This window comes from Mirounga leonina, unplaced genomic scaffold (genome assembly GCF_011800145.1).
Source record: "Mirounga leonina isolate KUSES-001 unplaced genomic scaffold, KU_Mleo_1.0 Mir_125, whole genome shotgun sequence".
NCBI classification, from domain to species: Eukaryota; Metazoa; Chordata; class Mammalia; order Carnivora; family Phocidae; genus Mirounga; species Mirounga leonina.
Window position 1 is genome coordinate 36,609,543 of NW_023270305.1, and position 17,979 is coordinate 36,627,521.

At 40.2% G+C, this 17,979-nt stretch overlaps 1 protein-coding gene across 6 annotated transcripts in view; it reads right to left on the reverse strand.

Annotated features, from left to right (window-relative positions):
- Window positions 1-17,979, reverse strand: part of CTNNA2 (catenin alpha 2) — a 957,367-nt gene that overhangs the window by 708,657 nt on the left and 230,731 nt on the right. For all 6 annotated transcript variants that reach the window (XM_035001191.1, XM_035001192.1, XM_035001190.1 and 3 more), the window contains exon 6: window positions 1,106-1,309. In XM_035001191.1, the coding sequence (XP_034857082.1) occupies window positions 1,106-1,309 (204 nt within the window). The remainder of the gene's footprint in view (window positions 1-1,105; window positions 1,310-17,979) is intronic.

The following is a 17,979-nucleotide window of genomic DNA, read 5'->3' on the forward strand; positions in this document are numbered from 1 at the left end:
GTGTCATTTAGGTTGCGTGCGGGCGGTGGGGGTAAGAATTGGGCTGCAGGGAGGACTTGGCTTGACTGTGTTGTCTCAGGGCTGTCTCATGGTGCTCTGAAACGACCAGCATGGGCTTCAAAAGCCATGAGATTTTCTCAGTGCCCTGCTCCCTACCTGACCACTACATAGAACAGTACTTCAACATGTGATGTCAAGACCTCACTTTACCTACATTTTACCACTTTATGCTGAATTCTCTCAAACCCAGGAGTCCAGGACAGGAGAAACTCCAGATCATTCAAGGTCACAAGCACTGGGCACCACCAGCATCACTTCAGCTGAATGAATTTAGCAAATCAATACAAACATAATTCAGTGCCTTTCAAAACAAAGAACATGGATTTCATCTTCTTTGTGTAGTTTTCAGGTATATAACAATTGTCACACTTCATAACTGTGGGAAAGGACAGCTATTGTCTGTGCTGCAGATCACTAGATACCACTGAAAACCTGGAGATTAGTAAGTTCTCATAAGAACTTCCAACTGCACAATGAATCGATACTTCCTCCAAGTTTTACTGCCATTGGAACAGTTCCACCTTAACCGAGCCTGCACAAACATCTGAAAACCTGTTATGCTTATTAATGCCTCTTAAGGATGAAGATCAGCATCTGTAGCCATCCTTAGCTCGGGAAGTGTTCTGTGTAGGAGGACTTCACTGCATCCTCATTTCCATCCACCATCCAACTTTCACCGACTGCAATCTTACCTCAGTCTAAGGCCAGCCATCAAAATGACCGCGAAATCATTCAAGTAAACGGCCCAAGTTTTCCTAACCAGGCCCTTCCACCACTCTCTTCCAGGCTAACGATGCATTCTGGCGCAAGTTCCCAACCAGGCCCTTCCACCACTCTCTTCCAGGCTAACGATGCATTCTGGCGCAAGCTCAAGACACCTCTCCCCCAAAGCGGTTCTTCCGTGTCCGCCCCCCGGCGCCCCCACCCCCGCGCCGAGTCTCTCCCGGGAACCCCCGCCCTCTCCTCCTGCTACGCACGCTTCCCCGAGAGCCACAAGCCAGCGCCCAAACCCACCGGATGTGAGCCCCGCGAGCCCAGGACTTACGTTGTTCATGTACTCGCTGAGCAGGTCCTGGAGCGCCTGCCGGACGGCGTTGCACTCGGCCACGATCCTCTCGCGCCGGTCGTCGCGCGTGCAGGACGAGTCGGCCATGAGCGCCGCGCCGCTGATGATGCTCTCGAGTCTCTCCTCGAGCGACGGCCGGAATCTGGCCTCGCTGAACGTCATGGGGTCCAGGATGATCTTATTCTGAAAGCAGCACCGTTAAAGAATTAGGGGGAAAGACACGCCTGCCTTTGCGCCCTGTTTCCTGAACCAGAAATGTCTGCAGCCAGGGCAAGACTCTCCATGGAGAGGCGGCTGCTTGCGTAGACCAATACCAAAGTGGCCTTGACCAAGTGGCAACTGTCCGTAAGATACTTTCCCCTGAATCTAATCGTCGGGGAGAAAACAGCACATCTTGTTTCAAGAATGTGTCCTCGGAAAAGGCTGCACCAATCAAAGGGTTTTCTAACGAGACTGTGACACTGGCTTTGTTTTTTATTTTTATTTTTTCTTTTTACATTCGTAGCCTTCAAGGAAAGCACATTTCAGGGTAGCACTTTGAAGGATTATGAGAAGATTTTAGAGCCCCAGAGCAAGAACATGATATGGAATCAATGACTTAAAGATCCATTAGTGACTAGTGTGCACATTTTATCTATTTCATGAGAAGTGGAGAGTCCCATGGCAGGATGCCTTCTGAAACCTCGGCAAATAGCATCCAACAGAAATATACTTTACAGGTTACTTCCTGCTAAAAAGTAATATATTTTGCATAAAAAAAACTAGTGTTCTAGAAAAGGATTCATTATGTGTGTGAGAGAGATTTGTTACAATTAACTGACAGTATCATGATAAGGATACTAGCATGTTCTGAAGGAGCCTAGATAAGAGAAAAAATAGAAATGTTTCCCTAAAGGAAGGTGTTGCAGAGAACTTAAGCTTCACTTTGCCCCTGCTAATTCTGAGGAGCCTGGAATCATGTAGTTGAGGATGTCCAGAAGTGGGGCATGTCCAGATACAGAAATAGGCATCCAGATTTCAAGAGATAGATCAGCCTCTATGAGGACTTGTGGATCATCAGGGTTATCTGGACACAAGACAGTGACTGGTATACTAATAATGTCAATAGAACAAGAAGACCATATAAGACCCAATTAATACCAATCCCTAGGGTGTGCAGAAGGATGAGAATCAAAAAAATGAGATCAAAGAAATAGCCAGACAGGATAGGAGCAGAACCTAGAGAATATTATTCCCAGCATGTCAAGGGAGTGGAGAGACACAAATTGTGTGATAACTGCATGAAAAAGGCAGAGCTGACTTTAATCAATGGTTGGTTTCCACCAGGGCCCACTTTTCTGCTCAAAACAAGGAAGATCATTCCAACAATGCTAACTAGAGTGGAAAGACCTGTTGCAGGAAATAGTATGCTCCTCTTCATAGGAGGTGCACACTCAGAGGTCTGAGGACCAGAGTGGCGGTAATGGAGTAAATGGTCTTCCAACACTACAATCCTGTGGTAGGATTGCCATTTCATGGCAATTTCCTTTGATTTCCTAATTCCTTAAATGTTCATCAAATTTTAAAAACTGACATTACCTACTAGAATGCTTAGTACTAAAAACTGGTGGAGACTATGAAAGATACTTGTGTGATTTTTTTTTCTAATGGAATATAAAAAAACTGCTTAGTTATTACAAAATAGGTCTGACTATATGCTCTGGCAAAGTTTTCCCTAACCTTCCAACGCATCCTAAGGCAGTTGCTGAAAGTTGAGCTCCAGGCATCAGTGGCTCTGACTCAGATTCTCCTGTTATAATGCACATGTCTCCATAGCAGAGATCCTGTCAACACAAGGGCTATGAGGTGCCGAGGAATGAGTGCAAGCAGGTGGGAAGGAAAGAAAGGTAAGAAAGAAAGAGAGAGAGAAAGGAAGAGAGAGAGAAAGAAAGAGTGAAAGGAGAGAGAGAGGGCGCCTGGGTGGCTCAGTTGGTTAAGCGACTGCCTTCGGCTCAGGTCATGATCCTGGAGTCCCTGGATCGAGTCCCGCATCGGGCTCCCTGCTCGGCGGGGAGCCTGCTTCTCCCTCTCCCACTCCCCCTGCTTGTGTTCCCTCTCTCGCTGTGTCTTTCTCTGTCAAATAAATAAATAAAATCTTTAAAAAAAAAAAAGAAAGGAGAGAGGAGAGAGAGAGAAAGAGAGAAAGAGATGGAAGAAAGGAAAGATGGAAAAGAAGAAAAGAAAAGAAGCATCCACTAAACACAGACTAGGTCTGAGGTCCACTGGAATCTTGGATGTCCTAGGAAATTACTCATTGGTCAAAGCACCCTCTTCAGTTTAGAGGGCAAATGCATAAGGTCATGCAAACAGAAGATAAAGCTTTTCTGTGGCAGGTTTTGGCATAAAGACCAGCTTCACATTTTTGCTTAGATCTTAGAAAGAAGATGATTTGTTACTTCACTCAGACCAGTATGACTCAGACCCTGGGCCTTGGGTACTAGTAACCCTCCAAACGGTGTCAAAACATCATGGAGAGGCCTCAGTGCAGGGGATGGCTTTGCAGCATGTATCATTACAGGGAACATTCACAAAGGCAGGCTGAGAAGGGGAACATTGACGTCCCTGCCACACTGGCTGTCTGTACCAGAGCTGGGGAGCCCTTTGAATGCTCTTTCTCACTCTCTTTCCACTGCTGTTGGTTGATGTATCTATGATTATCCTATCATGGAACAAGCATTAAGGACCGGCACTCTAATTAAAGAAACACTTGATCAAAATAGAATTCAACTATTTTCCTTTATAAAGATTATGGATTTTCAAAGAACTCTTTTACAGAAACTCAGATTCACATAAAACATAATGAGAATCATTCATTCTGCTTTGAGGTTTCAGGAGGCTCTTCAGAATCATATATTGGCTCTAGCATAGAATTTTTATTATACATTGTACAAAAAATATAAAGTGCCAATTTGATGGAAATATACTGAGGTAAATTTGAACTCTTCAATAAGGGCAACTGTAAAACAGTTTCTTTGCAGAACAGAGGAAAATGTACTACTGTCATTAGAACATTACTTCCTAAATTATTTTCCACGGAACACTGAACTTAGAGATGTAATGTTTTGATGAAAAAATAAGCTTCCCTGGCCAATATGTTTTGGAAATACTGCATGGCCCAGAGCAAATTATCACATGCAATGCTTTAGGGGAGTTCTGCCTTAAAGGAGTCAGTTTACAGCAACATTCCTCAAACCTATTGAGCAAAGAGAGGGTTCCCTTTAAAATGCATGTATTACCTAGGAGAACCCAGGAACACACTTTAGGAACTGTGGCGGTGTCAGCTGAGTGATCTTCTCACCTGCCATGGCCCTAGGCTGTCATGAAAGTAAATGCACTGAAACACTGAGCGTGAAAAACTCTGCATAAAAGTTACACTGTTCATCACACTTCTAATGGAATTATTCATTATTTATAGATTACAGGGGAAAAGCTTTTTAAAAATCTCCCTGAGAAAGAAACAATAAATTTACAATATTCTCATCTCTATCTGTGGTGGAGATTGGAAACACTGAATGATGGATGTGAAAGGCTGGCGGGGAGAGAAAAGGCATAAAGGTAAAGGGCTGTGTACACGTGTCTATGTGTGTGTGTGGGGGGGAGGGTATGCATTGTCCATGTGTGTTTAGGTTGTGTATAATGGGTGGAGGGGGATGAATGTGTGGTAAATGGGAGGGGGTATGGGTTTTTTGTGTGTTTGTGTGTGTGGGTGTGTGTTCAGAAAACTGGACAGATCTCAAACAAGCTTTAAAAAATAAGCACACACACACACACACACAGCCAAATGAAGCCAGGGGCTCAAGGGCTAGAAGACAGACTCTATTTACAGTTGCTAAAGTTAAAAGAAAAAACAAACTCTTGGAGCTGAATTCTGATCAAGAAATACAGAGAATGAATGTCAAAGCAGAGAGAGGGAGGGATATTTGCTTCTGCATGATTTGGGAGTGACTTAAGAAACATCTAGGCAGGTGTCTTTCCTAGCACACTTCAGGGTCATTTCAGACCAGCAAACAGCCTCTTTGTGCATCAGCGCAGCCTGGCCTCACCCCTCTGTGCGGCTGCCCTCTACTGGCGGGAAGGGGCGAAGCAGCATCCCGGATCAAAACTTTCTTCCCTGGTCACAGAGGGAGTATTTTAAGGGGGTAACAGGCCAGCACCAGAGAAAGGGCAAGGCCAAGGCTTGCTGTCTCCCCATTTAGACAAAGGTGTGCCCCTGTGAGAGGATTTTATGCTGTTTCCTACTATTTAACGCATTTTAATCCCTGAGATTTTACATGCGAAGTATGTAAGTCTCTTGTTTGTATTCTTAAAGCTCATTTAATCTTTTTATCCTTTTGATCTTTCAGTTCCATCTTATATTGTCATTTTAGTTCATTTTAAAATTGCAGGCCTACATTTCTTTATCTGTTTCTTTTTTAAATGAGACTTTAATTTCTTTTTATCTTGCCTATTTTCATTCTGCTTATTTGACTTGCATAACATTGCGTGTTTTGCAATTTTTACTTATTGTATTCTTTATTAACATCCTTAATTTTACGAAATGATGTTGTGTTCTTACATTTTAAGGAGTGGCAGTTGGAAAGCATGGCCTTAAAGAAAGCAGCCAAAACAATTCATCCCCAAGCACAGGAGGTTAGGATTCTATTCTTCCATCAAGTCAGTGCTTAATGGTCTCTTCTAGTCCTACATAATTGATCTCCCATTACTCCCAATGTTGAACTCTATAACAATTTTAACTTGAAATAATTCAGGAGTCTATATAGTTCAAAACTGCTTCCTAGAATACATTTACCTCCTCACTGCACGTACAATTGTTAGAAGAGCCCTTTTTTTAAAAATTATTTTATTATGTTAGTCACCATACATTTCATCATTAGTTTCTGATGTAGTGTTCCATGATTCACTGTTTGCATATAACACCCAGTGCTCCATGCAGTACATGCCCTCCTTAATACCCATCACCGGGCTAACCCATGCCCCCACCTCCCTCCCCTCTAAAACCCTCAGTTTGTTTCTCAGAGTCCATAGTCTCTCATGGTTCGTCTCCCCCTCCGATCTCCCCCCCTTCATTTTTCCCTTCCTACTATCTTTTTTTTTTTTTTTTAACATATAATGTATCATTTGTTTCAGAGGTACAGGTCTGTGATTCATTAGTCTTACACAATTCACAGCAGAAAAGCCCTGATTTTAAATCACAGCTACCATCCATTCTCTCTACAAGGAGTTCTGTGATAGAAATTTCAGTACAATCATGGGACATTGAGTCATGCTTGATGCAGGCTGATAGAGTAGGAGGCAGAAAAGAGACCTCTGCAAAGCAAGAGGTTGAATACATTACAGATGGTTTGACAGGTCTACAATTTGGTGCCCTTAATACTACTTTCTCCATCTTATTGAAGAGAAAAATGATGCTGGGATGTTGAGACATGGTCATTCAGCTAGGAAAGGACACCAGGATTGAACACGGGTCTTTTGACTTTAAGCACTGTTGCTGTATCAGATAGCCCATATTCAGCTGAAATGAGCCTAATTAATCACAATTAGAAAAATATATCTCATAGTTAAGCTGTGGAACTCTCCTAAACTCTAATGGCCTAAGTATCATCTCTCATACTGTTTTCTTGTGTGTCATCTGGGTCACCTTGCCCTTCCAATAAATAAATGAGGGTAGAGTCATTCATTCAAAAATGGGTGCCAGTTACTGTGGGTGTCTGAGGGCACAGACCAAATAGTCCTTTTTTATTTCAAGAGGTTTATGGTCTAATCAAAAATAAAACCAAAAACATGTACAACCAATCCTAATTTGGAAAGCATACCAATGATGTTAAGGAATGATTGAGTGATGGCAATTTGGGAGGTGGGAGGTAAGAAATGTTTCTGGAGATTATTCTTCAGCTGAGACCTGAGGAATGACAAGTAGCTGACCAAGCAAAGTCAGGGGCAGGAAGAGTTCATGCAGACAGAAGAGGAATTGGGAACCAATGCATGGAGGTGAAGGATAGCATGGTATATGAAGAATATTACAAGAGGCTTATTGAAGCTGAAGTGTGAAGTCACAGGCTTGGTGCCATGGAGGTACCCCTATCAATTCTCCTTTAAGAGAAACTTCTCTGTGAGCACAGTTGAGGGACTGCCTCCATCTGCTGTACCTAAAGATCCACCACAGTTTCATTAGAAGCCACACTTGACCGCAGGCAGCCCTTGTCAATTACTGAGCACAATCAGGCCACTCTGGTGCAATGGGGACTGGCCCAACAGGCTGCCTCTGCTCCTGCTCTGGATTCCCCACTGGCCTGAGGCTTTCTCAGACTGTGTTGAGCCTCTTCCCACAAAAATCCTTTTCTTTCTTGCTCTCCTTGCACAGGTGTTTGACCGGCACTGCAGTCAAAAAATCTCTCTCAGCTGATTCTGCTGGTCCTCTCCCACTTTATCCTTCACAGGAATTCCTCTTCACATATCTAATCCCACCTACCCTGGCATTTGCTTCTCCAAGGACATGAATGGACCCAAATAGGAACAGGAGACAGAGTTGGTGAAGAGAGCCCAACCACATCCTGAGAGACTTCTATGCCATGTTAACAAGCTTTCATTTTGTGAACATTGCTTCAGACAATGAAGAGTCATCAAGAGTTAGAAACACAGGAGTAGTATAATCCTGTTTAGTTTTAGAAAGTTTCCTCTGGCCGTTAGAGAAGTTAGCTTTGGCAGGACTAAAAGTAGAAGACTGAAGACCAATTGCCACGCCTTCAGAACCCGGAAGAAAAATGGGGACAGTACAAGATCATGTTTGTGTAGATGAAGAGTACATACTGTGGGACATATTTAGAATGTCAATCTGCAAAATTTGAAGATATACATCCTATGAGAATAAAGGAGTTGTCATCAAAGATAAAACCTAAATTTATAGCATGGGCAACATGCACAATGCAGGAGTCAGCAAGCTCTATCCTGGGTGTCAGCCTTCATTTTGTAAATACAGTTTTAGTAGAACACAGATCAGGCCCATTCATTTACATACTGGCCATTTTCATGCTACAATGGCAGAGTTGAAAAGTTTGGACAGAGACTGTATGGCCTACAAAGCTTGGAATATTTAAAACTGTCACTTTAAGAAAACATTTGCTGACTCTGAATAGGTTTAAGGTGGCCATGATGCATTTAAGTGGAAAACTCTGGTGGAAGTTGATTATAAGTGTATGAAAATGGGCCATCTATAAAGATGCAGGATCATCAGAATAAAGGCAGGAGTAGAAGCCATGAAAATGGATATGAAATCCCAAGGGAAAGTAACAGAATGAAGACTGAGTCCAAGACACAACATCCAGAAGCTCACAAATGATACAATAAAGAATGGTCAGATTTAACTAGATCCCAGAGATTGCATGACCATAGTCGATAAGGGAGAACAGTAGGGAACTCTACAAAGAGAGTAAATAAGATCAAGACTGAAAATGTCCATTGAGTTTAGAAGCTAAGAAGTCACTGGTGATAAATTGTGCTTATGTGTCTATGTATATCTGTGTGTCCTGTATTTATTTACAAATATCTTAATCCAAAAGCCACATCAGACTTGATGTAAATAGAAGCAATCTAATGTTGAAACAAAACAAAAAAATTCTCAAATTCATAAAAAGTATTTAATATATTTTTTAAAGATTTATTTATTCATTTGAGAGAGAGAGAGAGACAGAGTAGTGGGAGGAGCAGAGGGAGAGGAGAATCTTAAGCAGACTCCCCACTGAGCTCAGAACTCAACGTGGGGCTTGATTGCACGACCCTGAAATCATGATCTGAGCCGAAACTAAGAGTCCGATGTTTAACCGAGTGAGCCACTCAGGTGTCCCTCAAATTATTTAATATTATTCTGAAGTTTCTAGAAAACACAACTAGAAAAGAGAAAGAACTAAATGGTATGAAAAGTAGAAAGACGATGATACAATCATTTTTGGAGATGTTATACCTATTAATTTGTAAAAATGACAATCTACCAAAAAAATTACTAGAAAACTTTTTTCATGAAGTCACTTGTATCAACATGCAAAATTAATTGCCTTCATATATATAAGGAATATCCAATTGGAAGACCAAATTTACAATAACAAGAACTGCAAAACAAAACACAGGAAAAAAAAAAAACAACACCTAGATGGCAATTAGACAAAGCAAGAAATGTGCCCAGATAGATGAGTAATTGTCTGGGTACACACTCCAGAGCAAAGTACAACTCTGGAAGTGGGACCCATGCCCTACAGCTCCGGGGTCCAGGATCTTGCCACAAAACTGCCTTGTTTCCCTCATGTATCTATTGGCACGTGTGATGCCCATTACCATGAGAAAATTAATGGACCAGCATGAAGAAATGGTCTAGATCATAGAAGGTCACAAAGAGCATTAGTGGGACCAAAGTGTCTTAACACATTTAATTTTATTCCTGTATGATTTTGAAGCGCTGATACAATACAAAATAAAACAGGTGAGCAAATCCTGGCAACACCTATTAACTATTTACTCCAGTGTTATTTAAACAATGTCTGTTATCCAGTTAAAAATATCTGACTAGTAACCCTGAAGCAGTCTCTCCCAGTTGCCCATTAAAATGACTACAGATGGAGGGGAAATAATGGAATTTTATAGCAGTGAAAACTGAGAATGAAAGCCATCTACAGACAATGAGGCATGATCATAATTCTGACTCCGAGTGCTTTAAATACTTCCTTTAAAGACTCAAGTCTAAGATAAAAGCATAAATCAAGACCAGTTTAATAAATTAACCAGGGTTTCTAAATCAAAAGCATGTTATTTGCTTGGTTTTGAACACTCATTCTCCCTGTAGTGTATCAATAATTAACACAGAAACATTTTCATCTTTTTCATTCTGTGCCAAGCTCTCCCAATGAGAATCTTTCTATCTTTACATGAAAAGTTTCTCTTGGCCTAACTGAGGTAACATTTGGAATGGAAACTATTAAGGATATGGAGTTTTAATCATCTATTTTTTATTAAGCTACAAAAAAAAACCCTCTTACCTCCATTTTAGATTTGCTTTAATTTTAAAATTGCATAGTACCTTATTGATTTCTTCTCTTCTCAGGCATATACTTAAAAATAAACTAATTTTGCCATTTATCTACTTAAGATATTTGCAATTAAACAGCTCAGTTTAATTGGAAATAAATGACAATGATAATGACTTGATAATTATGCAGCACTTCTTATTCTTACATATTTAAGGGTTTTGGGGTTTTTTTTGTTTTTAAGAGAAATCAAAGCCTATATGAATTTCATTTGAGAGGAGAAACTATTTAGGAAGACAGAGTTATTTACCATAAGTTAATGCATAAAAAACAGCGAGCAAGTTAAGTCCAGCTCTGGGATGTTCCTACTGGAGGTTATAAACCAGTGGAGGCTGGTTCCGTTTTCCCTACTCTCATCATCTGTGGATGTTGCTGAGATGCTGTGGACATTTTCTGAACACAAGTTCTGACAAGAATAATAGCTAACAATCACACTAAAGCAGGGCAAAGGTAATCATCCTAAGCTTTACATTAATGACTGATTAGAAAGCAAGTATCTAAAAGGCATTTAATCAAATCAAATCTTTAGAGGGTCAAAGAAAGAAAACATTTTAGTCTTGCTGAAATCTCTTTTCTCTCCCTTGAACTCTCTACATTGCCAACCACCTTTTTAATTCAGTTCTCATCAATTAACCATCTACTCCTTAGTTGGCTCATCCATGCTTAACAAGCTCTTGCTTTACTCTGGTTCTCCTTATACCCCTCTGATGGCTCTTTCTCTCATTTCTTCCCCAGTTCTTCGTGTCCTTGATCTACCCATGTAGCTGGCAAATTTCAAGGTCCTGCTCCTTGTCCTCAGACAGCTCAATTCCTCCCATGCCTTAACCATCCCCCGCTCATGAATGAGAACTTAAGTTCTGACCCTCTCAAGGCCCAGGCCCTTACCTAGAACTAGAGTCGCACACTGAATATTGCCATCTGGATGTCCATCACTTCAAGCGTAACGTGTGTAAGAACAAACTCCTCCTCATCCTCCAAAGCCTAACACCCTCATTTCTATGGAGAAAAAGCAGAAGCAAGAAGGAAACAGAAACCCATTATCTCACTCTAATCTCCAGTGCACTAATGGGAAACTAGACCAATGAGGAATCCTCACTTTACAAAAATGAAGGGAGGGGTGCCTGGGTGGCTCAATTGGTTAAGCGGCTGCCTTCGGCTCAGGTCATGATCCCAGGGTTCTGGGATCGAGTCACACATCGGGCTCCCTGCTCAGTGGGGAGCCTGCTTTTCCCTCTCCCTCCACCTGCCTCTCTGCCTACTTGTGCTATCTGTCAAAATAAATAAATCCTTAAAAAAAAAAAAATGAAGGGAATGCTGCTCACACAGGGTAAGTGACTTGCTCAAGACCACACAGTAAACAACCGGAGTCTCTGACTCCAAAGCCCATGCATTTGCAGCCTCATTCTCCCAAGCACTAGTGTTGAAACACCAAGCATCAGGACAATCTACGACCAGGCGTAAAATGGAACAGAGTTAGACGGTGTGGATTAGAATCCTGACTCCAGCTCCTCCTGGCTGTAACTGCTAGCTGAGCAGGTTGCTTAAATGATGAGTGTTTCCTCATTTGAAAAATGGGGATACTAGCAGTATCAGTATCTATACTATAGGGTTGCTAATTAAATAATATGTATAAAAAGCTTAGAATATTAGATGACACATGGAAGTAGTAAATAAGTCATTTGAAAGTTTTTTAAATGTAATAGTTTATACTTCCATTGTCACTCCATCCTCCACCCTTTATTCAGGCAACTATCACCTCCCATTTATTCTCCCATCAAGACTCTCCATTGATCTGTTTTCTTGTACAACTTATTTTTCCCCAACCAACCATTTTCAAAATTCTGTTGAATCTCAAAACCTGCAATGGCTCCCCAACTACCTATAGTCACCAACCACTTGACTATAGATGCTGCAATCTTACCTGGTGGCTTTCCAATCCTATTTCTATCCTCTCTTTTTAAAATATGTCAAAATTCCCAGCATAACTAAGCAATGGGTTGCATTTTTCACCCAACCCTCAGAATTGGGATGTCATTTTCAGCAAGTAAAGCCTAAAGAAATACAAGCTCACAACCATCACTTTCTGTTCAAGGTCCCCAGGCTTCAAGATTCTCTGCAATCTGACACCAATCTCTGCTCCTCTAACTTCACCTCCCATGACTCCATTCACGAACCTCTGGTTCCAGCCAAAGTGGTCTCCGACTGTCACACTCCACCCCATATACTTCATGTGTTACCATAGCATTAATTATTCTCTGTTAAATCTTTCAATACCTTCCTCCCTGATGCTTCTGTGAAGCTCTTATTGACCCTACTCAGGGAAGACTATCTTTAAATCTGTCTACTAGGCTCTCTCCCTTAAGTCCCATTATTGAACCCCTTGTCACTTATCATCCAGCTTACCCCTGACTCTTGTCTGACATTATCATGTACTGTTAGTGGGTGTGTGTATGTGTGTGAGAGAGGGAGAGAGAACACACGCCAATTAGGATGCTTTCCTTACACTTTGGTGTCTTTTGCATTCAGCTGAGTGCTTCACACATAAGTAGTTGACAAATACTTGATTAGCAGATTTAGGGTTCATTAACAAAAATGCCCTTTTTCCTACTTTAACAAAAGGCATCTGGAGCATTGTAGGGCCCTACAGTGAACCTAGTATGTGCAGATGAATCCATGTGGGTGGCCCTTCAGTCACGTATGCACATGTTGGTTTACACTGGTATTGGATGTGGCTCAGTGAGCTTGAGATTCAGAATTACTGGAATGGGGTGCATCACCTATCGTGATGACAAATGTCAGTTCTGCATCTGGGTGAGGCAGACTCGCCGAGGCAGCCAAATCCTCTGGTTGGTGAACCAACACTGTATAATCCTTGATCCTGTTTCATCTACAAAAGGAATGGTTTTGAATTTCCATACATCGTAAGCTACATCAATAAGTGTTCATAAGGTGTGCACCTAAGTATAGAGTGTATATGTGAAGAGGGGAGTGTTATTGCAAGCAGCAATGTCACAAATAAAAATTATACAACTGAAAGTCTCACATGAAGGTTTGATTAAACTGGAGTTGGTTAACAATGGCTTCTGTGCCGAATTAGACCTGCTATCTATTTTTGTATGCTTTACAAGCTAAGAATGGCTTTTGCATTTTTAAATAATTGAAAAAACCATGTGCCTACCAACACATTACATTTCTATCTAAAATTATCTCCCTTGTTCTATCTTTAAATATTAAAAAGATTAGCAACAAGGGAAAAATGAAGATATAACATGAACCCAAGAATTCAACAACTGAGTAGTTATTGGATTATCAAAGGTTGAATTTTTTTTTTAAAGATTTTATTTATTTATTTGAGAGAGAGAATGAGATAGAGAGAGAGAGCATGAGAGGGAGGAGGGTCAGAGGGAGAAGCAGACTCCCTGCTGAGCAGGGAGCCCGATGCGGGACTCGATCTCGGGACTCCAGGACCATGACCTGAGCCGAAGGCAGTCGCTTAACCAACTGAGCCACCCAGGTGCCCCCAAAGGTTGAATTTTTTAAGTTTAATGATAGGAGAAACAAACTTCTTATCCCAGAAATTAGTTACACTATAGGTCTGTGGTTTGCAATGTTAAATTAGCCATTTAAAACAGAAAGTCAATTTATATTTCTCACAAGCAATTATGACTTAATTGCTGTTATCAACGTAATAAATTACTAGGTGATTTCCACAAACTGGTTATACACTCAAATTTTATGTCTGATGAAGAATAATTGTATCAATATTCTGCAAATATGAAAAGGAAATTGGTTCATTGGCCACAAGGGAAATGCATACACCTTGAGTGTAAACTCATCTATCTTTGTCTGTCTATCTTTAAGCAGGCGAATTAAAATGGGAAAGAAATAGTTTGTGTCTCACAGGAATAATGTGCAATATGTTAATTGTTTTTCAAGTAACATAACATGGCTTGAAAAATATTCTTTGTGCCTAATGAGAATGTCATGTCCTCTTGTGAACTCTGGATTCTGATGTATATCTGTTGGCCACAATTTAAATTATGTAGATTCTTTTCCTAACACTAGAAAACAGATACCTCAAAAGGGTTAATGCAACCAAGATAATGAATGCCCACTGGAACATAACAATGTTCATGAAGACATGGAATATCTATTGTAAAAAAATACAGCATATGGCAACATTCCAGAAAGCTGAGAAGAAATTATAAATGGAGAAATCATAGCCACTAAGTTCAAAACAGTGAGTATATTCATTTATGTATCCATTCAACAAACTTTTATTTCAGGTCTATGTGCTCACCTGGGCTAACTGGTGCAGATGAGAATATATGTATACTTTAATATACATAAAGTATAATAGTAACACAGAAGTAATAGTGGTTTAGTTATTTGGAAAATTAAGGAAAGTTTTGAAAATAAACTACCTGGGTAAGGATGAGTACAAATATATTAGGTTAAAAAAAAAGGGGTGGGGGGAAGAAAGTTCAGACAGAGAAAACACCACAAAAGGCAACATGTGAGTTAAACAACAATTGTCTATCTGCAGAACAAACAATTATTACAGAATACAGAATGGAAGGCAAGGAAAAGGAGGACAGGAAATTAGAGAGGGAGTCAGGGGCTGACTGAAATGATCTGATGCCATGCTAAGAACTTTCAAGTTTATCCCAAAGATGGAATTTTGCTGGTAAAGAATGCAGAGTAGCTTATTTGCATTTTGGAAAAGCCAGACAGGCAGAGATGATGGAATAAAGAGGGAAGATGCTGGGAGGGGGGCAAGGCAACCAGTTAGGAAATGACTGCAATGATCCAGGCAAAACACATGGGCCTGAATAAACCCATGCTCCTCAAGATGATGGTGAGAGGCCGAGGCAAGACTCGTAAAAGGAACTGAACTGAGAGGATCTCTAGATTAACTGGAGAGGAGAGTGGATAAGACTCTTAGTTTTCTGGACTGAATGACCACATTCAAAAAGATAGTACCTTTAGCTAAAACAATAAATACAAGAAGAAAATTTAGGCTTGATGGAGGAAAAAAACTAGATTGAGTCTGAGAATTTAGATGCTTAAAAGTCATCCAAATTAATATGTCACATTATGTGGCTGGACACAGGTCTAGAGCTCAGAAGAGGTTGGCACAAGAGAAACAGATATGGGGTACATAGGATTCCAGCAAAAGAGGCCCTTTAGTGAGAATTAGATGGGGTAAAGGACAGAACTCTACGGAAAAGCCATATTTAGGTGGCAGGAAAGAAGAGCAAGCCAAGGAGACTGAGATGTCAAAGAGGCAAGTAAAAAATGAAGCATAAAGAAGTTATTCATGAAAGTGAAAGGGAACATGACCTTGAAGGAAGTAGCAGTTTGAGGAAAGGGATGATTTAGGATGACCAGGGTTACCTCAGAAGTTAAGTCCTACAGAAGTGGCAGCTTTCTAAGACAGATGGCTTGATGACTTTAAGTTTTCCCAAATCCAAGATAAAAGATATACTGACTTTAACCTAAGGGCTAAAGCACATGGCAAGGTCAAAGATATTTGTTATAATTATTATGTTTTATTTTACATCATTACCAACAATTTTTCACTGTAATACTTTTTTCCCTTCCTTAGATACAAATAAGTTCCGACAGCAACTACAACCCTTTGGCTAAAATGACTGACTCATTTGGCCTCATCTGCTATCCAGCAGATATAGTCACTCATTGATTCATTTACCAAATGTTTATTGAGAGCTTACTAAGTACCAGGCAGTGTTAGCCACCAGAAGTAAAATTGCTACCACCAAGTAATTTCAATGGGACACAATCTAAAGGATATGAATTTTTTTTAAGGTTCAAGTAATCTCTATATCCAACATGGGACTCGAACCTACAACCCCAAGATCAGGAACTGCATACTCCACCAAATGCCCCAAAAGGATATGAATTGTTAAAACACATGAAAACCTTGGACATATGTTACTGATTTTAACTGTTCATGAAAACTCTATGTGGAAAGTCATGGGTTGGGGTTGCTTGAAAGACAGGAAAATTCTTGTTACTTTTGAGCAACCTGCTAAGAAAACACAGCTCTGTTACCTGGATAAATGCTATTTACCTAAGTGTGTAGTCCTAATTGTTCATTGGTTCCTCTTGGTCTCTGTTCCTTTAGGCTCTTTCAACTTAGCAATATTGCTATGTTCCTTCTACCACTGAGACTCCTCTTGCTTTACCCTACAGCCCCTCATCCTCCACCCTCTCCAAAATCTCAGTGTAGAAATTAATGTCTCAACTCTCCCACCACTTATCTGTTCTTGCACATGGCACCGGATAAGGCCTGCATTACATGAGTTTAAACTATTAACAATGTACGTGGTTTTGCCAGAGCTATTAATCTGCTAGAATATTCTGCTCCAGGCTGGCAGCAGTTAACTGATGAGAAAATTAGCCTTTCCTTACTTTAATTTACAAGGCTATGCAAAGCTTCATTAAGTCGGGCACACAGATGGAGAGTTGCTTAGGAATTACAATCTCTCCACTTTCCCCCCAGTCCATTTCTGTACATAGACACCCCGCAAGTGCTGATTTTAAGTTAATTACTCCTTACATAGGAATGTAAACAGTGGTCACTAAGGTATGACTATTTTATAATATGCAGCAATTATTCTCAGATAAAATTAATCTAGGCACAACTGATATTTGCATAATTATAAATGCAAAATCAAAAACACAATGGACTTAAGAGGACAATAACAAACTGCAGAATTAGGATTTTTGACATTAGCAAAAGAAATAGACGGTATATCAAAGTTACTGGCAATGATCTGAGAAAATTCATTTGAAGGTTTTGGGTCTAAGACAGATACACAACAGTTTATACCTTATTTTCTAGCAGTTTTCACCAATAATAAAACTTTAATTTGCTTTTTCAAGTGTGTAGCAATCTGTCTGCTGCCCGTTACTTACCTTTGATTGTAAATATCTAATACTGTAAAGTCTGTTTTAAGAGATTGGTCAATATCAATGGAATTTACAACATAAACTTTGTTAAAGCAGCAAATCTTGAAACTTATTATCTAACTTTTAACCAAAGAGGTGAATGCAGATCTTTTCCCAAAAATAAATCAATGATTAAAAAAAAGTTCCTAATACAAAAATTGAATAAAAACTATTTCTCACCAGCACCGGGGCTAATGCTTATTTAGTGTTTGCATCAACCACTCTACAAAGTGTTTTTGTATATGATTTCATTAATTCTCCTAACAAACCTCTAATGGCCACATTAGGCCAATGTTCTCTTTGGAGACAGGAAAGCTCACAGACCCGCTCAAGCACCAGCAAAGGCAGAGAGGAAACCAAGTTAGTCTATTTGAAACACAAGGACTAATGGCTTCCTCTGCTTCCAGACCCATGAACAACAGCTGATCTACCTGGACTGAGCGAGGACACCAGAAAGAACTTCAAATTTTCTTGTTAAGCAGGGCAGAAGAGAGACATGGACACTTCTGATTTTTAGAAAGACAACTTCAGTAGCGATGTGAGGAAATGGGCCAAAGAAGGATGGAAAGAAAACCACTTAGTAGGTCATTGTTAAGAGACATGAAGATCTGGCAGAACCAAATATTCCAAAATATTAACTACCAATCATAAGTGAAAAATGATCAAGGAGGGAGACTGCAATGGAATTTTCTCCTCAAGGATTTCCTAGCCATATCATGGAAGTAAGACGTGTATTTATGACCATAATAAAATGTGATGAAAGCTAAC